The sequence below is a fragment of the Eucyclogobius newberryi genome, unplaced genomic scaffold, assembly GCF_026437365.1.
Source record: "Eucyclogobius newberryi isolate DKJ021-1_F unplaced genomic scaffold, fEucNew1.0.hap1 SCAF_1, whole genome shotgun sequence".
Lineage (NCBI taxonomy): Eukaryota > Metazoa > Chordata > Actinopteri > Gobiiformes > Gobiidae > Eucyclogobius > Eucyclogobius newberryi.
Window position 1 is genome coordinate 26,862,862 of NW_027315723.1, and position 22,630 is coordinate 26,885,491.

Consider the following 22,630-nt stretch of genomic DNA (forward strand, 5'->3'; position numbering starts at 1 on the left):
CTTTTTTTTTACAAAAACTTAATTTACCGATTTCTTTCCAATCCAGCTTCTGTTCAACTTGCACAACACGTGAGATTCAAGGTGTAACAAGTGGTTCGAGTTCATAGCAGATTCTCCCAGCCAGGTCTTCAGGGACCCTCTCCACGGTGTTATCAGAGTCCACATCTGCATTTTTATCCTCCAAAACACGATTGAAGTCAAGGCGAGTCTGGGCGCCGGGGCCTCTGCTGTAACCGTTTACATGGGATTCATTTAATAACAGAACTATATTTATTAATTTTCAACAGAAGTGGAAATGTACCTGTCGTCTAAAGGTCTGTTCCTTCTTTCGTCCATATTTGGTTGTATTGCTCCATCCAGACGGTTACTGAAGGTCACCATGGCACCTGAACACATATCTTAATTTTAATCTGGCAAAACAAATGAAGTTGACATTTTTGTACAGGCTACACAAGGAGTAGGCCGACTTGAAACTAGGGATGTCACGATATAACATTTAGTGTTACAATTATTTTAGGGGGGGGGAATGCACGATTTAAGAATTAGTCACAATTACTGAGGCCACAACCAGACAGTGACATCAGTAATTTTCATTCCCATTGTCTAACACGTGACAATTGCACAGGTTTCATTTCTGAATGACACTTTTTTTTTTACTACAGACTAAGCGTTTACTTTTGTCACCATTGTAATTTTTTACGATTATAGTGTGAGCTAAAAAAATACAAATAATAATCATCCCTATTTGAAAAATGAGGTAAGCTACTTTACAATTAGGTTTTGATTTGAGTTCTTATGATCAGGCCTTAAGACAGCAATAAAACTGGTTTTAAACAAAGGCTGGCATGAGTGGTGATGGTCTGAGAAAAACACTTAAAATAAGATAAGACTAGATAAGATGAGCCTATGTGCACTATGGTATAGCTTTAAACTGGAGACACCAGCAGGCCAAGTTACAGGTCAGAGCTGTGGAGAGGCACGCTCACTCACAGTAAGAATTCCTGTTTTAGGTATGTTTCAAGCTATAAAACCACCTGAAACTGAATAAATACAATATAGAAATATAGAAACGTTTATTGCCATACTGTGGAACATTCCAGGCAAAACATTAACATCTCCATGGAGACAAACAGGTTTGCGGACTCCACCAGAACAGTTACATAGTGCACCTTATACTGAGTGGAGCAGAATTGTAGTTTGGGAGGTACTCGCCCAAAATTATTCAGATAAATCTATTTTATACAGACTGCACACGTGTTGTCAAACGAAGTTGCACAGTAATGTTACAAACCAGCACCCGCTCTTCTTTTCCTCCAGAGCACGTAACCAATGATCAGTGCTAGCACCAACACCACAATACCAGCTACAATACCAGAGACAGTGGAGGACGTGGACGCATCTGGAAAAAAAGAGACAATAACCAAGATTTTACATGGCAACTAAAATGGTAGTTTATTAATTATTAGTTTAAAGCATGAGGAAAGGTGTCCCATATTCCCATGACTGGTAATACCACACATTTCACTAAAACAAAGTGAATATGAGAATATTTCAGATTTAACAAACACTTTTTGTCTATTTTTCTACAGTTTGCACAATTTTGGTGACATTTAGATTTGTACTACCTGGTTGGACATAAGCAGCAGATGTGACATAAATAGAGTCCACAACTGTTACCTAGCAACCAAACTGGAAAGGGCCAAAATCCAAATAGATTACACAAAAGTTAGGGATTTGACGAATAACAATATCCGATAACACCCTTATTTTGTTAAATGGTTGTTTAAACTGCAAGAGAAATGCGTCCGTTGCGTGTAAATTGTCCCTGTGTTTTGTATTGAAAGTCGCTTATGGATGACATCACAGAGGGGATTCCGTTTCAGAACTCATCTCAACTTCCTGTAACTTTCAACTTTTATTTTTCCATTTTTCTTGCCAAACTGCGACAAGATGTAAAACTATGATAAATATTCACCACAGGTCCTATTCTTTTCGACGTATGCACTTTAAATATTGACATAAAATAAAAGAATCATTTGCTCAAAAAAGTATTCATATTATAGACTTACTCACCAACCACAGTGACTTGAATAGTTTTGGATGCGTCCGAACAGAAGGATTGTGACGAGATGTTCATGGCGTACACGCAGCTGTACGGTCCTTGGTGTTCGTAGTCGAGTGAGGGAAATTCAAAGTTGGCCATGTAAAATATAGAGTGGCCAAACGCTGCTTTGGGTTCACTTCTGGTGGTGTTGGACTTGACGAGGTAGAAAAAGCCTCCGGCATATGTAGAATGAACGGAGCAAGTGATGAAAAAGCTGTCCCCTCTTTTGACCGATAACTTGTCAGGGCTGTAGATCAACATGGCATGTGGCGAGGTCAAGGTGATGCTGGGCTTTTCCAGACTCACTGCATGACAAAAGCAGTTGTTGTTTTGCATATATTACATAATGAATCCATCAATATTAAGTTATTCACCTTTAACGCTCAACTCAACAACGTTTGACTGGGGGAAACTGATGACTTGATTTTGCACCGTCTTCTTGAATTCACAGAAGTACGAGCCCTTTTGAGTGAACTCCACTTTGGGAAAGACAAAGGTCGCAGCTTCATTTTCAGAAAACTTTTCGATTTGCAGAGATCCTTGGCTGTTGCGCAACACAAACGTCCCGCCCAGCTGTTCTGTGACCACAGCGCAGGTGAACTCCACTCGCTCGCCCCAGTTCGCCTCTGGACCGGGGCTCAGGGTTAACTGTGGTTTAAGAATTGCTCCTGCAGGTGAAAAACATTAGATGATCCACTGCAATGTCATAAACGCAATATATAACGCTGAAGGTCGGTGTGATATTTGTGTGATAAACTAAAAATAAAACACTTTTTCAAATCTAAATATAAACAGTATAAAAAGCAGGTCAGTATCTCAACCAAATTTAAAACAATAAATACCTGTATTATAACAATGAAATAAACAAAAGAACTCATTCTACATTGACTAAACCAGGGATAAATGATTCAGGTCAATATGTGATATCATAGTCGTGTTGTGATACAAGTACTTCATTAGTCCAATTACATTTATAATACATCTAAAAGAAACATTTGGTTGGCCTCATAGTGTAACATCCTAAATTTAGCCTAAATGTACTCTCCAAATCCTGCTGCATCTACAGGTAAATACTGGCTCCATCCTCAGCCTCTCAGAAATATGTTTACAGTCAATAAAGACACTGTAAAGTCATCTCTATAAGTAGTGTAAAGTGTAGAAATTGCGTTTATGCTTTGAAGCAGACAATTTGGTTTAGCAGGTTTAGTTTTGGGATTAACGCGGGTCAAAGGTTGTGTTATTGTCCCTTTACCTAAACAGATGACACCTGCATCTTCACCGTGCCCGCAGTTGTTGAATCCAAATTTTGGATGTTTACACTGCGACAGAGCCAACTCGTCTCCGCTGCACTCCACATTGTCCAGCCATATTGGCCCTTCTCCTCTCCCAAAGTGGGCACTGGTGGGAGCTAACAGTTCCTGACCACAGCCCAACTGTCTGCACACAACTTTAGCGTTATCTAATGTCCAGTCGTCGTCACACACTGTTCCCCACTGGCCTTTGTGCAAGATCTCCACTCGACCAGAGCATGAGTTAGTGCCACTCACGACTCGTATTGAAGCTGCAAAAGAAATAATGCCAGTTAGGGATATTCTCACCTCGGGATGTCACGATTTTGAATTTTAGAGTTATGATTATTGCGAGAAAAAACATCACAAATTAACGATTATTCGCGGTTACTGAGATCAGGGTCAAATAACAGTGAAATCTTTCATTTTCTTTCATTCCCATTAGCTAACAAGTTACTATTTGTCAAGTTTGTGACCTGCTTTATGAATGAAAAAATAAAGTTAATGCAGCAAAAACAGCCCTTTTGCACAATAGATTGATTTAAAAAGACAAAATCTTGCTTCTAAAAGTGTCACAATTATGTTTTAGTTCTTATGATTATGTTGTGACCGAGTAATCGCGATTAACCGAATGATCTTGACATCCCTATTCTCGTCACAACAAAAAACTATTTAAATTAATGTAATGTACATTTAGTATATATACCTGACTGATTCTTTTAAGGAAAATTTGTCCATAAATGTGCTTTTGTAGCAAAGAAAATGCATCAGTTCTCCATCAATTTTATGAATATAATATTGAATTGTGCTGAAGTGGAATCTTTGTGTGGTGAGAAAAAGTGTTTACTGTATTATTTTAGGAACAATGGATGTTACTCGTTTTAAGTACCACTTTCCATTTCTTTTTTTATTATATGCCTCACTGTACATGGACAAATTCAGAGCCAAATAAAAAAAATGTAATTCAATAATATATCCATCCATCCATTTTTTTTTATTTTTTTTTCCACAATATAAAAGTAAATTATGTTGTTAAAGAATTCAAGTTATTGATTTAATTGACTAACCCCTTCTCTGTTGTATTATGGCAATATAATACAGATAAATACATGAATGTTACTTCCTACTTGCACAAGCGACTCCAGCATCTCTCTCATGTCCACACATAGATGTTTTGAAGCCGTTTTTCACACACTGGTGCAGACTCGTCCCGTTGGTGAAACATGTATCGCCGGTGTCGATTACGGGCCCCGTTCCTGGGTTGTACTGGGCTCCTCCGGGTGCGCTCGTGGCGTGTCCACACTCTATGGTCTCACACACCACCTCGGCTTTCTCCATTGTCCAATCGGCATCACAGACGGTCGCCCAAACTGCACCAGACAGCACCTCCACCCTCCCAGAGCAAGAGTCGCTACCTTCCACCAAACGGACATTCAAACTGTCTGTAGAATCAAGAAAAGCACATTTTTGACATATAATATACGCCAGAGGATTACCTGTGCGTTTAGTTTGTAGATTAAACGTTACTTTAGGGTGTTTATCATATTAACTTTAGCAATATTTGTATTTCTTTCAAAGCTAAACAAAATAAGGCTGTAGTTGTCTAAAAACAAATCAAACAACATCTTTGAGAAATAAGATATGTCTCTAGATTAATTGTTTGTAACTTAAATTGTTCGACAAATTAACCAAGAATTCCAACCTTTTTGAAAATCACACACATTGAGCATGACTGTAAATACAGACTAAGACTAGACATTTATTCACAGACTAGACATTTATTCACAGTGTCAGAAACAGAGAAACTGAGTTCAGACAAGAGTGAATCAATTAATTGTCAACTAATTTAGTAAATGAAAAATCGTGAATTGGGTCAATAAACAGGTTCCAAAACATGCCATGAGCTAAGAAAAGACGTTTTATGACAAAAATTGCGCCGCAAATACCTGAAAATGACACACGAATAATGACAAATTTGTGTATTTGATGAAAACACTCGTTTGTCCACAAATGTGCTAGAACAGCTTCATCGAGGTATGATTCCGTAAAAATATTTCCATCACGTTTTGCGTTCTAAACATCTGTACAATAATTGCTAGACTAATAAATGGGCAAAATGATGGTTAGTTGCCGCTCTGGTTCAGACGTACCTAAACAAACGACTCCTGCCAGTGAGGTGATGTTGCAGGTTCTGTCCACAAACGGCTGTTGTGAACACTGCGATATGGACGTCTCTCGCCCGCTGCACTCGATCTGATCCACCCAGACCCGCCCTGACCCGTGGCCATAGTTTGGAGTGGTGCTGATCCGGTGCTCTTTCCCACACTTCAGCTGCTGGCAAACCACTGAGGCGTCATTCAGGTCCCAGGACTCTCCGCACACGTTCCCCCACTGGCCTTTGTTGTACACCTCCACTCGGCCAGCGCAGCGATTGGGCCCATCCACCAGTTTTACATTACCTGAAAGTGAATGACATACGGAGTATAAGTATCAGCGTATTAAAATGAGTATCATTGAGAGAACCAAACCGGGACCAAGCCAGGACTAAACCAGGACTAAACCAGGACTAAACCAGGACTAAACCAGGACCAAGCCAGGACTAAACCGGGACCAAGCCAGGACTAAACCAGAACTAAACCGGGACCAAGCCAGGACTAAACCAGGACTAAACCAGGACTAAACCGGGACCAAGCCAGGACCAAGCCAGGACTAAACCGGGACCAAGCCAGGACTAAACCGGGACCAAGCCAGGACTAAACCAGAACTAAACCGGGACCAAGCCAGGACTAAACCAGGACTAAAACAGGACTAAACCAGGACTAAACCGGGACTAAACCAGAACTAAACCGGGACCAAGCCAGGACTAAACCAGGACTAAACCGGGACCAAGCCAGGACTAAACCGGGACCAAGCCAGGACTAAACCAGAACTAAACCGGGACCAAGCCAGGACTAAACCGGGACCAAGCCAGGATTAAACCAGAACTAAACCGGGACCAAGCCAGGACTAAACCGGGACCAAGCCAGGATTAAACCAGGACTAAACCGGGACCAAGCCAGGACTAAACCGGGACCAAGCCAGGACTAAACCAGGACTGAAGCATAGAAACAAGCCATACAGATTAAAGCAAAGACTAAAGCAAGATCAAAACAGGACTTTATAGGGAAACTGAAAATAGGGACTGAGCCTGGATTTAATCAGGCATGAAGAATGACTGGACTTGGACTGAGGACTAAAACAGGGCTAAGCCAGGTCCGAACCAGGAATAAACCAGGACAAAACCAGGTCCAAACCAGGTCCAAACCAAATCCAAACCAGGACAAAACCAACTCTATACCAGGACTAAACTAGGTTTGAACCAGGTCAAAACCAGGACTGAACCAGGTCCAAACCAGGTCTAAACCAGGACTAAACCGGGACCAAGCCAGGATTAAACCAGGACTAAACCGGGACCAAGCCAGGACTAAACCAGGACTGAAGCATAGAAACAAGCCATACAGATTAAAGCAAAGACTAAAGCAAGATCAAAACAGGACTTTATAGGGAAACTGAAAATAGGGACTGAGCCTGGATTTAATCAGGCATGAAGAATGACTGGACTTGGACTGAGGACTAAAACAGGGCTAAGCCAGGTCCGAACCAGGAATAAACCAGGACAAAACCAGGTCCAAACCAGGTCCAAACCAAATCCAAACCAGGACAAAACCAACTCTATACCAGGACTAAACTAGGTTTGAACCAGGTCAAAACCAGGACTGAACCAGGTCCAAACCAGGTCTAAACCAGAACTAAACCAGGTCTAAACAAGTTCTAAACCAGGACTAAACCAGGTCTAAACCAGGACTAAATAGTTGGTATACTTCCTTTCATAGAAAAATTGACAGACGGCATCAACTTTACATCGATACTGCATCTAAACTTTCTCCAAAAGCACAGTTGCGTGCACTATTCAATTTAATAATGCACACTAATGTAAATACAGTTCATGTTCAAATATGTCTTAGTGAACTGTTGCTTTATCAAATATGTGGAGTAGACCTAGTGCACCTTCAGTGTTACATGAACAAAACTTACCTGAACAAACTACAGAGGCCTGTCCAAGATGGCTGCTGCCGATCCTGGTGTACTCTCGGAGTGTACACTGAGAGACCGCGCTCTCTCTGCTGCTGCAGCTGACTTTAACTCCTCCCAGCAGGTTATTGTGAGACCCCGACACAGACACAGCGTCCCCACAGTTCATTTCTCTGCAAACCACCGTCGCCTCATTTATTCCCCAGTTTACATTGACAGCAGCAGACCACACTGCATTATGATAAATCTCCACTCGGCCAGAGCAAAGGTCAGTCCCATTGGTCAGGCGGATATTGGCTGGAAAGAAGGAAAACAAATGTTATAACTAACTAATAACTGGCCTAAACTGCAAATGTTTTAGTTTAGCTTTATACTTTAAAATATTCACTGTAAACCATTTTTAAAACAGCAAACCACTAGATGGATTAGGTAGATGCAACTAGCACCCAATATTGACTTATCCTGAGATACAGTACTGGTTATTTGTATCTGACAAACTTATAATTCTGTGTTTATTTCTTTATTCCTCCTTAGTCAAATTATATTTTCATATGGCCCAATAGTAAGCTACAGTAATGTTTTAATTACAGTCAAACAGATTTAAAAGGACAAAAGCTTACAGGGTATTGTAAGTTAATTTGAGCAAACTTTAATTAGGTTGGTTGGTTGTTTTTATGAATGCTAAATTGATAGGCTTACCTGAGCAGATAACGCCAGCGTCTTCCCCGTGGCCACAGTTATTTTCTCCAAAAGAAGGGTGCTGACAGTGCAAGAGAGAGGACTCATTCCCCAAACAGTTGAGATCATCGAGCCAGATGTTCCCGTCGCCCTGGCCGAAGAAGGCGCCGACTGTGGCCCTCTGAGTAGAGCCGCAGTCCATGGCTCGGCACACCACCTCGGCCTCATGGATGTCCCACTCGTCATCACACACAGTTCCCCACTGACCGTCATGAAACAGCTCCACTCTGCCAGAACAACGGTCAGTGCCGTTGACCAGCCTCAGAGGCTGCACACCTTCAGGAAGAGGACTTTGATGAGAACAGCCCTAGTATATAGATACTATACATACAGTTAGAAAAACTAAACTCAGAAATCTGTCTTCTAAAGGTTTACTTAAAATAAATTAAATAAAACAAGAGAATACACCCATTCTCTCAAATATTGGCAAATTACAGCCACATATGCACCAAACAAAGAAGCCATTGTGCTTCAGGAGGACAATTCACAATTTCAGAGAAATCACAAACAACATGAGACAACTGGATTGGTTTGTACCTGCACATGACAGAAAAACTCCATCACACGAGGCTGTGCTCGCCTGTATCCCGCACTGAGAGATGGAGTCCACACTTCCAGAGCAGCTTGCTATGTAACCTTGTGCTCCGCTGTCACCAAAATGCAGAGGTTCATGGAGCTGTTTTGGGGCTCCACATTCAAGTTCCCTACACACTATCTTTGCTTGAGTCAGGCTCCAGTAATTGTTGCAGATCTTACGCCATTGGTTGTTATGAAAAACCTCTAATCTTCCAGAGCAACGATCTGTGCCGTTGAGCAGTCTGACTGACTCTACAGAGAAACGATAAAGAAGACAATGTTATAAGCTACGACTATGTTGTAGCTTGGCCCATATTTTCTACATTACAACTTTGGTTATGGTTTACGCAATTAAAGAATAAACAGCTTCTGTTAGACTTACTATATTATTATATCAGCAGTACTTATCCTGATGACGTACCTGAGCATACTAGACCTGCATCTTCATTGTGGTCACAGTCATTCTCCCCAAAGCCTCTGTGTGAACACTCAGCCAGAGCATTCTCACTCCCAGTGCAGTCTATATCGTCCATCCAAACCTGGCCAGTGCCTTGGCCATAAAACGCTTTGAATTTGACCTCCACTGCAGTTCCACAGTCTAACTCCCGACAGGCAACATTAGCCTCTTGAAGGCCCCAGCGGTCATCACAAATGGTGCCCCACTCCCCAGCATGATAGATCTCCACTCGACCCGAGCACCTGCTGGTTCCATTGACCAATTGGATTGGTTTCTTGTCTGTGATATTTAAAGAAAAAGATCAGCATATGATGTCATTCAAATGTATTTCATAAGATGCACTCAGAAAGTACTTGAGTGAATGTGTATCACTGTGTAAAATATATGACTTACTTGAACAAACAACAGTAGCATCCACACAACTTTCCATCAGTTCTTGATGACTGCACTTGTCGAGAGAAGTCTCATTTCCTACACAGGTGGTTTTGACTCCACCTGCTGCTGCTGCTGCTCCAAACAGGAATGAGTCAGAAGAATCAGGAGGACCACAGCGCAGCTCCTGACAGACGATACTCGCCTCCTTCTGTCCCCAGTCCAATGAGCACACTCTCTTCCATTGGCCGTTGAGGAAGACTTCCACTTTGCCACTACAAAAGTTACTGCCATTCACCGTTCGCAAATATTCTGCAGATATAATTATAGCAGAGTGGTTGATGGACACTGGATTTAAGTTCACTCAAATGTCATTATTCATTCACTGCTCAGTGACACTGCTGGTAAACCACTGCCACAGCTGCCCAGGGTCACACTGATAGAAGTGTGGCTTTCATTCTATGTAATATGATAATGTAATATGGTCATGGTGGGCTCAAGAACTGTATACACAGATCAAAGCCTCAATTATACGTGTGCTCAGCTCAGAGCAGGAGCGCTGCCCCTAGAGGTGGGGCGCTGTGAACGAGTCCCGCAGGAGGACAGCTTATGTACTGTGTGTTTGCTGAAGGATGAATTTAATTTCCTGTTTTATTGTCTACTGACCAATGATTAAAATATTGATTTATGATAGGATCGAACAGAAAAATCCTGATTAATTTTGGATGCCTGAAGGTGAAATTGTATTTATTTAAAAATGAAATCTTTTGTGTGGCGACAAAGAAGTTTGTATTGTATCCAGATGGGGTGGGATTTAGCTCTCAGGATGTTGTTTCTTATTGTTTTTTGTCTTATGGCGGACATCTTTCTGAACTGATAGCATCATACACTGTCAAAAAAAAAAGTCATCACGAAAAGAAAGGGACACACGCTCTAATATTTTGCAGAACCACTGTTAGCTTTGATTACAGCACACATTTGCTGTGAGTTTCAATAAGTGTCTGCAATAATTCCATCTTCTGTTATTATTTTCACCAGTTGCTCTTGTATTTATGATGTGAGAGAGTGACCGCTGCACAAAGCTTTCTCCAGCTCAAACACTCTCACTGGGGGTCAGATCTGGAGTAGATTCATTTCTGCTTCTCCTTAGATGTTTTTCTCGATGCCAATGATTTAACCTTTCTCAAACACACACACGTCTACTCCATGACCACAGGATTTGTCTTTCCACATGGTTGTTTCAGAAATGAGAAGCCACTCACTGCATCCGTTGGGTTTAAATACCGTGTTGCAGTTGAGACATCGTCACCCGTGCAGCAGTTGTCCAGTACGAGGCTCGTTCCTACTGCATCTGCTTAGTTGAATCCAAGAGGTGACTTTTTTGGACAGGCAGTGGGCTGGGCACCTGAGCGCATGACTGCTCTACTCTAAGGCTTTTACGACCAGAGTTCATCATGAACACACTTTATAATAGACAGTTTATCAAAGCGTCATTTATTTTAAGGGTTACAAATGTATGAGTGTAAGTATCTTCACATGTAATAATAATACCAGAAAACACTGACAAACAACTTAAGAGTTCTGATTTTGGGAAGTCGTGCTTTAGTTATTTATTTACTATGAGTGGAGTGTCACTGATCCAGCGTGGGTCAGGCCTCTTTCACCACCGTTTACTACAAAACCATTTGAACTGTATGTGAGACACAGTCCATGCCATAAAGGGTTATTTTGCAATCAATATAAATGAATTCATAATGTCATAGATACACTAGAATGCACTTTGCTACCTAACCTCCTACTTTTAATCTGGCTCGAGACGGCCACATGGAGCACTTTGGCTTGATTAATTAGATTGTAATGTGTAATGTGAGTATTTTTTTCATCTTCAGACATTTCAGATACAAGGATGAGGTTTACAACTATAACTGAAAGGTTTGTGATTTAAATCCAGCTCATACTAATGTGTGTGTCCTTGGGCAAGACACTGATTGTTGGTGGCCGAAAATGCTGTTAGCTATGTATCCATTAATAGCGCTCAGGGCAGCTGTGGCTATGTAGCTTGCCCCATAGTGTTGCTGAAGAATGAATGGATAAGACTTTTTGTACCTGAACAGATGACTCCTGCATCCTCTCCATGGCCGCAGTTGTGATCCCCAAAAGGTCTATGTTGACACTTGATGAGAGACGACTCATGTCCTAAACAATGCACATCGTCCAGCCAGATCTGGTCTTTCCCCTGCCCAAAGAAGGCTCCGTTCTTGGCTTCCAGCACCGTTCCGCAGCTCTGCTCCCGACACACCACCGCTGCATTGGACATGCTCCAGTTGTCGTCGCACACGGTGCCCCAGCTCTTCTCATGGAAGACCTCCACTCTACCAGAGCATCTTGTAGGACCCACCAGACGGATTTTGTCACACTCTAAAAAACATTAACCCCAATTAATTAACTGGATAAAGTCCATATAAACGGCGTAAACATCTGTGCACTACTGACCTGTGACTAGAGGCAGACTTAGGAAACCTACAAAACCACAAACATTAATTTCATTATTAATTCATGCACTGTACAAAACAAAATCAATACAAAAGTGTGACATGTTAGTCATCCTCTCGCATGTCTTCAAATAACATGAAATAGAGACTCACCAATTAACCAATAAAATGTGCTCTTTTCAGACAAAGTGAAGCTCATGTTGAATCGTCCAATCACCAGTATCAGCTATTTAAAGGTTGTTGGTTTCAGTCGAAAAGCAGCAATCCAACAACCGTTTCATAACTTAAAATAACAACGCTAATTTAAAGTTAATTCATTAAAACATTACATAATTCATATGAGCCGAGCAGACACGTTATATGAAAAGTGACTGCCTGGAAATGAACTGCAAACTGGACACTTGTTGACTTTGTGATCAATCATTAAAACAACAGAAGAAAGGATATTCCTGCGCAGTCACAATCAGATCCAACAGTTTCAGATGGAAAAGTCCAAATTTCACAAGATCAAACTAAACGGTCTGTGATACACTTGGACCATTTCATTTGATTGTAAATGATAGACCTTAAATGTGTTATTTAGCATTACAACAGAACGGTGGCCTGGTCAACAACTTCATTGATTTTGTGCCTCCCACTTCAGTCAAAATCAAAACAGATCAGAGACTCATTAACGTCACTTTGCATTAGGCTAACGGATTCTGTTTTTGTGCTTTTGTCTGAATGTTACCGTTCCCCCCTCTTTATACAAATACAAAAGAAGATAGAATACAAACTATTATCTGAAGACCAGTCAGGTGTTGAGGCGAACAAAAGCATACCTGAACTTAAGGGAAAAACTAACAGGCGACTAGCTCAGGTTTTTGCATAAACTGAGCATACATTTGAGGAATTCGGTTCACTTGGGGAAAAGAACAAGAGAAAATAACAATTTCACTCAAATCAATGAAGTAACATATGTTGAGTTAATTAAAAGGTGCACTATGTAGTTTAGTCTGGTGTAGGGCCCGCCACATGCTCGTCTCCAGGGAGATTTTATTGCTTTGCCTAGAAAGTTCCACAGTATGGCATTCAATATATCTATCTCCATATAGATCAGCGGAAGATGGCACAGGCCAATTTACAGGTCATATCTGTGGACAGGTGACTGCTCACAGTAAGAATGAACGTTTTAAATGTTTTACTGTGCAACAAAAACACATAATGAATACTTGTTAGTTTAATACCATACTGTGGAACATTCCAAAGTAAAAACATCTCCACTGGGAAGATTATATAGTGTAGAGCAAATAAATCAATAATTAAAAGAATGAAAAATGTTGTTCTTTTTGTCAATTGTTGGAAATAATGTAAATAAAGTTGGGATTAAAGGTTTTATTCTTCAACAAAGTGAACAGCATTAGTAGTGTTAAGAGTCCACATCTTTCTTAAATGAAAAGTTTTTTTTTTTATCTAAATCATATTATATTTATGAAATTTCCCCATGTGGGACTATAAAGGAATATCTTATACAGTGCAATTGACATAACCAAGCGTGAAGTTCATTTAGCGGTAAACTTAAGATTGGCAGTAGGTTGAGCAACACTGGCAAACTAGTAATAACGTGAATGTTGTTCTACTTACAAGTACAAAGATAAATACTATTGTACATAAAGACACCAGAAATCGACTGTAAACGCAGCTCTCATTAACATCTGTTGACTGGGGCACACAGTGGCATTACAAGCGCCTATAAAGGACCTTGTGTTTCTCCTAATGCTACAGCGGTGGAGCATTTTTGTGCGACTAAAAAGGCCAAAAGCACAAATCCATGGCTCAGTGGGCAGGAGAAGAAGTGCAGGATCACACAGAGGTTTGGTGTTTGGCAATATGTGCGTACAAGAAAAGGTTTGATGGGCTAAAGCAACGCAGCGAGGGTCCATGGCTTCATCAGGGGTTTTAAAAGTCATCCACGTGTTTCAAGACTCAGAATCCTGGAAAAAAAAAGCACAGATTTATCAGGGATGATATGGATGGATAGGAAGGCTTGTATCTTCATGCTTTAAATGAGCAGATGACGTGGTGAGTTTTGCATGTTTTTAAGTTTTTGTTAAATGACGCTGTCTTACTTTTATGGAAGTCTTTGGTTTGAGCCCCAAAAATGCAAACACTGTGTTGTTTTCCTTGGACTGGAAGAAATCTTCATAGTCCTGCAAAAAGAGGAAGGGAACTATTGCATTATATTGTATGTTCACATTTCAAAGATGGTCCTGATGAATTGTGCTGCTGTGTTTTATCCACTGGCGATGACATTGGTTTACCTTGGCCAATGAGAGTGACAACTGGCAGAGCAGATTATCTGTGTACATGAAACTGGATTACAGCAGGATTACACTGGAGCATGCAGTCTGACTGAGCCATAGCTAGGGCCTGGCCAAACATTTTACCTTTTTATTTATTCAGCTAGAATTAAAACAAATGTTGGTTAAATTGTCTGCAGGTTAACTATATGGTTGCCACCTGCTGACATTGCGTGATATTGCAGAGGGAGGAGCATTCACTGGGTCATTTGAGGACACTGAGTATTCAACCTCACCCCACAATATTGATCCTCACTGAAGATTTGTGGAGGCACAGGTCTTCCCTTTTCCGGCTGCTTTTCTTTGGGGATGTTGTTGTACATCCACAATCTCTCTTTTTCCAACATTGTGATGTCTACCTCCTGAAAGCTGATCCGATTGGCCTCGAGAAAGCCCACCACATCCTGCTGATGCTTCTTTATCTGAGGACAGAAGAGCATTTTGCCTTGAGCGTCAGACATAAAACTATTCTTTGTGATCCAGGTCTGATTTCCACTGTCCACTAGATCAAGTTTGTTTGTGACGATAAATATTCAAAAGATTAATAATACAACATTAATCAACATATTCAAGTCAGTGTGCTCCTTGTACCAGTCTCAAGCCCATACAAATGAATGCAAGTGTAATAAAAAGTGTAATTGTGAATTCTCTGTTAAATGGTTGGGATTAGATTTCTGATGTATGTTTTAATCATGGGAATCTGTTCACATTTACACATTCAGAACATTCAATTATGCCACGTACAGGTTTTCAGCTTTTGGCAAAAAGAAAATAGTGAGCATTTAAATTGCAATTTTTATCTGATTGTGATAACTCTCGAAGCCCCTTTTTACAGTAACAGAAAAAAAGACCAGTAAGATTAGATCTGGTTCGTTGTGTCAACGTGGCCACCAACCAGATTAAACAATATTTTATTATGCATCACTGGGACATAAATCCAAAAGAGGAAATCCCGTCCTCGAACAAATAAAAGGTATTCCAAGATAGTGCTCAATTACTGCAGCTCCCTGTGGGATCCTCTCTGACTGCAGTTTGTGAATGTTTTTTATAGAAGGCTGAAAACTCCCATAGTTAATGGAAAAAATGTTAATCATTATATATGAAATTAATATCGGTTTAAATGAGTCCTTCCACCTATAGTTTCCAAAGTGCTTGTTTGAATCCTGTAAACATAATTAAAGGATGTAGAGTAATTATGGTGGGGATTGAGAAGCACAATGGCCCTATTGTTTCACAAACAATTCAAGGTTTAAAGTAAAGCATAGTAAACTGTACAGTCTACATGAAATAAAATTATAAACTATGAGAATATAATTCAAACCCATATGCTCATGCAGTATCATTTGAGTCATAAATTAAAGAGGAAGCCATGGTCTGAATAATGAAAGAGGTGGCCCCCGCTGAGAGTGCGTGACATGTGCATAAAAGCACAGGGGATTAAATAGACCAATACACCAATACAAAAAAACAATCATTCTTGAAATGAGGATTAACTTGTGCACAGCCAAACAATACAAATCCTTAAACTAAAGAGGGTTCATCAAACCCAAAAACCAAGACATGCATTTTATAAAACTGTGTGCTTATTCAAAGTAAAACACTGATCTGATCAATTTATAGAGGGCATGACACCCAGTGAGACAGACTGATATCCCATTTCCTTGAAAAATAATACATTATTTCGACAGCTTCATGATTTGAAAATACAATAGATATGGTCCGAGGATGACACCAAGTTGAATGGTCACAGATAATGAAAAGGATCAACCTTTTTGCATCTCATTTGGTCCTGTTATTCTGCTCCACTAAGCTTTTGTTTTGAGCTGCCCATTTCAGGACTACACAGTCAATTGTTCACTGAACTTCCCATGAAAGTGTCTTCTATGAAACCCTATTCTGTCACCTCTTTATTCAATCACTTGTAACCTAATTGTAGACTACAGCAATTCAATTACATTCACATGAGCCAGATAACACACAGGCTTTAAATCTGCCCAAGCGGTCAGGTTGTTTTAAGAGGAAAAATAACTAATAATAATGACAACAGTGCACACTTAAAAATAACTTGTGAATAATGACAACAGTGCACACTTAGCCAAATAGCGTTCAAATTACTAATTTCAACCATTACCTAAGACTTTAGGTATTAACTCAGCAGTTCATGATAACCATGTTTGCACACAGTCTTCTTTCTCTAAAGGTGTTGCAACAAAGATAATGCTCTTATAAGAATATGCAAAAACTAAACAAAACCAAAACATGCACTGACAGAGACTGTCTGCATTCAAATGTGTTGCTGTTATGCAGTTGAAATAAATGTTACAGTTGACAAGTGAGTCCAGCCTGAAACGTGCACTTCAGATTACCTTTAGGATACAGTTTGACAGTGATGATCAGCACTTCTATACATGATGTCTCACTTCTGCACAAGCTCTCTAACGCATTTCGGAGTTTGCCACTTACCGCGACAGATCCAGTTGAAGAGGCGATGAAAACCTTTACTAACATGTTGTCCCAAAGTCTCAGATAATACTACAGTACTCGGGTGTCTATTTGAGCAAAACTATTTTACGCCCTTTATCCTCTGTCGGATTTTGAGAGCCGCATCTCGAATATGTAAATGAAGCTTGATCCCATCAGCACACGTGCATAAACATTCCACTTCCGGTGGAGTCATGTCTTCATCAAATGCTGCACTCAAGAACAACATTGTATCACTTAGCCCCCAAATTCTTGTACACATAAAATAATTCGGAATAAATGTTTGGTGACCCTAACGTACGACGACACATTACGTTGGTGTGTTTAGGAGTTAAGAGGAAATGGTTACATTATTTTAGTCAACTTGACCGTCAACCTGTTTTTACGTTATTTACTATATTAAGCAAACATTTGGTTTATTAAGAAACAGTTTTGTGGCTTTACACAAAAAGAAAATATATGGCAATTATTTTTAGTCTTTGAAGTATTTTATATTCTAATTCCTTCCAAGGAAAACATTAGTACATTTCCCCAAAAGTCGTATAACAGCGTCTCTCCGCGGTGAAGGAGAGTAAGGCAGAGGAGCGTGTGTGGGTGAGGTCATTTATATGTTAGCTTCAAGTTCTAGAGTCATGATTATTTCAGATAAAAATGAAATAATTGAAGAAGTTCAACGTCTAAAGATGTAAATGTATTGATTAAAATACCATTGTAAGTGAAGTGCAGTGTACAGTTTATAATGTGTTTTAAAGATGGTCTCGTCCGTCGGGCTGCGGTTGCCATGGTACAGCCACAGCGTCTGTGCCTGGACTGAAGGCGTGCAGATAAAAGTCACCACGCCGTCTGAAACCTGATCTTTTCAAGCTCATGAAGGCTTCTTTTTGCTGATAAACATCTCATTTATTAGAGATATCGGTTCCAGTTCACAATGATGATTACACCATTCCATAAGGTAGCTACGAAGCGTGCATCGACTGTACAATGCTAACTTAGCTGCATAGCTTAGCTTCATAGCTGACAAACTAACGTTGTTGTTCTCTGTCTAGTTAACGTTGTGCATTTATTGTTGACGCTTCAAGCGATGCCTTAATTTATTACCTTTCGGGTCAATTGTGAGCTGTTTTACAATTCTAAAACGCGTTGCCCTTAACACCTGTTGATTTTAAATATAGTCAATAGTGGTTGATTTTAGCTGTGCTACTCGCGGAAAGCTAGGGCACCATTTTTGTATCTACTCTCTTTATTATATAACTTAAAATCCATCGCATCGTCTTGACTATTTATTTATCAATTAAAAGCGATGTGATGCTAACTGCTAACGTTACTTAAATTGTATGTTCCATAGATCTATGGAGGTTACTCGTTACTCCAAAGCGAACAGTGATGCTACCTTGAATTAGACCTGTCAAAAGCAGACGGCCTTCTTTAATCCCACCTGTGACTGTCACGTCGTAGCTAAAGCAGGACAAGAGAGTGACTTGTGAGGGCCCCACACAACAAGAACCCACACAACAAGAACCCACACAACAAGAACCCACACAGCTGATTTCCAAGAGACTTACTTTTTTGACATTGTTAGAATCAGAAAATGTTTATTCCCATTGTCAATGAACAGAATTCACAAACATAGGAACTTGTCTTGATGCTTCGATGAAACATAAAACAATGAATAAGTCAAAAAGAGATATAATATAAATCTACTCTGGGATGAAAATAACAATAAGCTATAAGTAAAAAAATAAGAATAATACAAACATAGGCTTAATATGTACATTGTGTAAACTAGTGTCCTCACATGTGCTTGTATATTAGGATCTGAACACTTGGAAGCATTGGTTTGTTTGGATGAAGAGCTCTGATTAATTAATGCTATTGCTAATAGTCTCATGGAAAATTCCACCTGATGAGCACTGTTGCTTAGTGACCATAAGGCGCATAAAATGATAACTAAGATCAGATCTCTCAAGTGTCTAACAATGTTGAAATTATTTCCGCAAGCTTTTCTAAATTTGTTTGGACAAGTGTGTCTAAGTATGTAATTAAATAATTTGAGTTAACAATGTTTAATTTGTATTTTCTTTTATTGTCTATGTGCCCAGTAATAACATGGAGTCTGAAAACTTTCCTGATCCATATGAAGACAACAGGATTGCTGTGAGTCGCCAGTCTGTACATAGTATAAAGAATGATTCACAATCCATAAAAAATTACAAGCTCAAAGATGAAGAAGAAAAACGGGAAATAGACAGCAGATCGAAAACACGGATTTACCATTCAGACCCCGACCGGGACAAGATATCGGATGAAGAGAGCAGGAGGAGTAAAAAGTCGTATTACTCGGACGATTATGATTCTCAGTCAGAGCGCTCTCTCTCAACATACTCACGCTCCCGCTCTCCATCCCCAACTCCACAAACAAAACAAACCAAGAGGGTGTCGAGTAGCCCCCCCTATAAGACAGGTATGTAAACTATGAAATTGTATTGGTATTTACTGCCTTTTATGTGCTAACTTATTACTTTTCTCCTTCTTAAGGCCCCCCCCCCTATGTATTTGTTGTTATTGTATAGTTTAATACACTGGTATGATTCATAATTGAAAATTCATCATTATGTCTAAACAAAGCTCTATGTTTCTTAGGGGGTGTGGGGCGCAAAGGAGCACCCCGTCCTCAGCGAGGTGGAAGACAGTATGCGTCCCAGCAGTTTCGCAGAGGAGCGTGTTCACAAAGCAAAGAGCCCTCTCCTTCCAAAGACCTGGACCTCGTCACAAAACGAATGCTTTCAGGCCGTCTTCTAAAGATCAATGAGCTACGTAATGCCCTTGCTGAGCTTCAACAACACACAAATGAACTGCAAAAAGAAAATCGAATACTCAGACAGGTATGTATAAACTAAACCAAATGTATCTTCATGTTTTTGTTGTACTGTCAGATGTATTATGTTTTAATTGAAGTATCCATGATTTCTTTCATTGTAGCTCCAACTACGTCAGGAGAAAGCGTTACACCGATATGATGACACAGAGAGTGAGATTTCACAGCTTATTTCCCGACACTCCAATGAGATCCATGTGCTGCGAGAGCGGCTCAGACGCACTCAGGAGCGAGAGCGCACAGTGGAGCGGCGTTTGAAGGAAAGTGAGGAGCAGCTCATAAGGAGTCAGGCAACTGTGACTCGACTGAAAAAACTGGTCGACCAGCGAGATTTGGGGCCTAGAGATGAGCTCACTCGCAAACTCGATGAGGAGAAAGGACTAAGGCAGGAAGCTGAACGCAGAATAAAAGTATTGTATTCTTACAAAATCTCTCATTCATTTATGTATTGATTGTTCTAAAAAAAATGACCTTTTGATAATTGTACAATTGCCTATGTAATTGAAGGAGCTGGAGCGAAGTATGGAGCTGAGCACCAGCAGCTTCCAGAGGCAGCTCGTGTCGGAGAAAAAGAAGACTGTCAATGCTCAGGAAGAGGTCAGGACTCTTCAAGAAGAGCTGGAACGGCTGACCAACAAACTCAAGGTGACGCACACCCGTCATTGTTATGTTATTATGCTTCAGTTAAACCTTCATTGCATTTCTAATGATATATAATTGTTCTTTATTATCAGGAGAAGGATAGAGAACTTCATGTTAAGAACATTTATGCAAATCACATGCTAAAAGTGTCACAAGTGAAAGATGCAGAGAGTGGTACCAAACGGAAATGTGAGTCCATCAGCTACTTGTTTTTAAAAAGAGTTTTCATGATTTGGAGTTGTTGTTTAAAGTTGTCTGTGTTTTCCTGAATGTAGTCTCCAGTAGAATGAGCACAGTGGCAGTGCAGACTGAAGATAGACAAGAGCTGTCTAGTCTGGGTTTCCCCACGCCTCCCCCTGCGCTCACTGACGCCATCGAATATGATGAATATTTGTCTCTCAAGGTAAACTAGCACTGAATGCAGATCACTAATCTAGTTTGAATGTCTCCTTATTTAACATTAACATTCATATTATTTCATAGGAGCCTAACAAAGATCTAGAAAGTCAGCACAAACAATCAAACAAGGGTCAGACAGATAAAGTACTGCAACAAGAAAAGGCCCAAGATCAGGAGTTAAATTACAAACAGCAGCGGCTGAATCATGAGTCAACTCTACACGACAAGACTGAAAAGACATTAAAAGAAGGTAACAAACTGTTATTTAAATGATCCATGTAACACATTAACTATTACTTGTATAACATTCTATATCATTTACAGCAAAGGAACAAAAAGAACTGAATGGGGATGTAACAAGTTCCATAGACCAGAAGAAAAGTCCAAGGCCTAGTCAAGTGCAGGAGGAAATCCAGAGGTTGAACCAAGAGACCAATCAGCAAGCAGCAGAGGAAGCGCGGCGCAAGAAAGAGCATCTCCTGGCCAAGATGCGTGAAATAGACCAACTAAATCAAGCCGCAAATGACCATATTTTTAACGAACCCAATTTGACTAATCATTCTGAGCAGAAAAGCCCAAGCGCCTCAGTTTTTAGCCTTACACAGCCCGATAACGTTTCAAATACCGGCCGTGAAAGCAGAGAAGCGACGAGGAGGAGGACGGAGCGAGAGAGCAGCGGCTTTACAACCGGTTTAGGCAGAAGAACATTCCGAACACAAACATCCAGCGACGACTTGGCTTTCGGGAGCTACGCGCCGTCGTTTGGAAACACGAGCTCTCGGGGAACCTCCAACTTTCCTCCAACTCCACCTAAAGAGGACAAGGGAGCTGCGCTCGAGACTATTGGGGTTTTTAGCTTCAAGAAAACCGACGTAGACAAAGAAAAGGACGTCGGGGTTAGAGGGGAGACGGATAAGAAGTCCAGCCTCATGCAGCAGCTCTTTGGTAACATAGCCACGACCGACCACACCGCAGACCTTCTCGGCGGTCCTCCCGTCACCAATGGGGTCAGGTCGAGGAGGGGAGGACATCACGGTTTAGACTCGGGGTCACACGCTCGGCCAACGGCGTCCAAAAGCACAATCCACATCGCGGAGACGAAACCCGCCGTCGTCGCCATTAACTCGCTAGACGACGATATAGAGGAACTGACACTGTAGTCACACGTTGCTCGTAGAAACTGCACATTCAGGGAACTAGCATTGTATGTATCAGTTAATTGTGTGTTCATTTTAGTTAATTGCCAAACAAGTAGATGTGATGTTACTGCAGAGCTCTTAATTTATGATTTTCTTAATGATGTGTTTGCTATTTTGTGTGTGTTTGTGTTTTCTCTGTTTTCTGTCAGTCAGTTCTATTTATTTTGTGACTAAGCCTTACTCCAAAACACTAAAGTAACTGTGGTGATGATCTGCCAAATTCACAAACTATTTTCAGTGGAACCTAGAGTTTTTTTTAAAATGAATAATTCTTTTTGCTGTCTTGTTTTAGAAGACAATCACCAAAGAGTCAAGACTACATGTTGTGAATTTAATATAGTTACAAATGTTTAACTAAAAGCACTATAGATTTTTCATATTTATTACTTTATTGTGTTGTAAACTGTACATATTTAGACAAAATATTCTTGTAGCATTTTGTATACGTACATATTATTTTGCTATTTCATGTTTCTACGTGACAATAAACCAGGATCAAGGAAACAGAAATTGTATTTTCTTTTCTTCCTTTAGGCATATTTATATCAATAGACCATACAGGATTAGAAATGTGAACAATTTCTTTTTCTTTTATA

General features: G+C 40.3%; 3 protein-coding genes across 5 annotated transcripts; 1 reads left to right on the forward strand and 2 right to left on the reverse strand.

The window, feature by feature from the left end:
• Nucleotides 1–45: 45 nt before the first annotated feature.
• Nucleotides 46–12,467, reverse strand: LOC140356768 (scavenger receptor cysteine-rich type 1 protein M130-like). Of its 2 annotated transcripts, none has more exons than XM_072441964.1 (16): nucleotides 12,253–12,467; nucleotides 12,101–12,127; nucleotides 11,714–12,025; nucleotides 9,629–9,919; nucleotides 9,200–9,514; nucleotides 8,740–9,030; nucleotides 8,164–8,478; nucleotides 7,468–7,761; nucleotides 5,544–5,852; nucleotides 4,521–4,835; nucleotides 3,357–3,665; nucleotides 2,479–2,772; nucleotides 2,074–2,409; nucleotides 1,292–1,399; nucleotides 302–386; nucleotides 46–227 (listed from the first exon to the last, which is right to left on the reverse strand). In XM_072441964.1, exons 1-16 carry the CDS (start codon nucleotides 12,296–12,298, stop codon nucleotides 77–79), a joined length of 3,798 nt encoding a protein of 1,265 aa, XP_072298065.1. In that variant the 5' UTR covers nucleotides 12,299–12,467; the 3' UTR covers nucleotides 46–76. The 2 variants fall into 2 exon arrangements, with proteins under 2 accessions (XP_072298065.1, XP_072298074.1); XM_072441973.1 differs by having other exon boundaries at nucleotides 46–224; nucleotides 12,253–12,464.
• A 1,296-nt stretch (nucleotides 12,468–13,763) lies between these two features.
• sh3bgrl2 (SH3 domain binding glutamate-rich protein like 2) lies at nucleotides 13,764–17,057 on the reverse strand. Its single transcript, XM_072451430.1, has 4 exons — nucleotides 16,902–17,057; nucleotides 14,675–14,860; nucleotides 14,208–14,288; nucleotides 13,764–14,072 (listed from the first exon to the last, which is right to left on the reverse strand). The coding sequence occupies exons 1-4, from the start codon at nucleotides 16,944–16,946 to the stop codon at nucleotides 14,058–14,060; spliced, it is 327 nt and encodes a 108-aa protein (XP_072307531.1). The 5' UTR covers nucleotides 16,947–17,057; the 3' UTR covers nucleotides 13,764–14,057.
• Nucleotides 17,058–17,722: 665 nt separating this feature from the next.
• On the forward strand, nucleotides 17,723–22,157 carry lca5 (lebercilin LCA5). 2 transcript variants are annotated; one of them, XM_072441946.1, is made up of 9 exons: nucleotides 17,723–17,871; nucleotides 19,019–19,380; nucleotides 19,560–19,801; nucleotides 19,899–20,204; nucleotides 20,302–20,439; nucleotides 20,529–20,625; nucleotides 20,712–20,839; nucleotides 20,920–21,085; nucleotides 21,160–22,156. In XM_072441946.1, exons 2-9 carry the CDS (start codon nucleotides 19,026–19,028, stop codon nucleotides 21,993–21,995), a joined length of 2,268 nt encoding a protein of 755 aa, XP_072298047.1. In that variant the 5' UTR covers nucleotides 17,723–17,871; nucleotides 19,019–19,025; the 3' UTR covers nucleotides 21,996–22,156. The 2 variants fall into 2 exon arrangements, with proteins under 2 accessions (XP_072298047.1, XP_072298052.1); XM_072441951.1 differs by lacking the exon at nucleotides 17,723–17,871 and having other exon boundaries at nucleotides 19,023–19,380; nucleotides 21,160–22,157.
• Nucleotides 22,158–22,630: the final 473 nt, after the last annotated feature.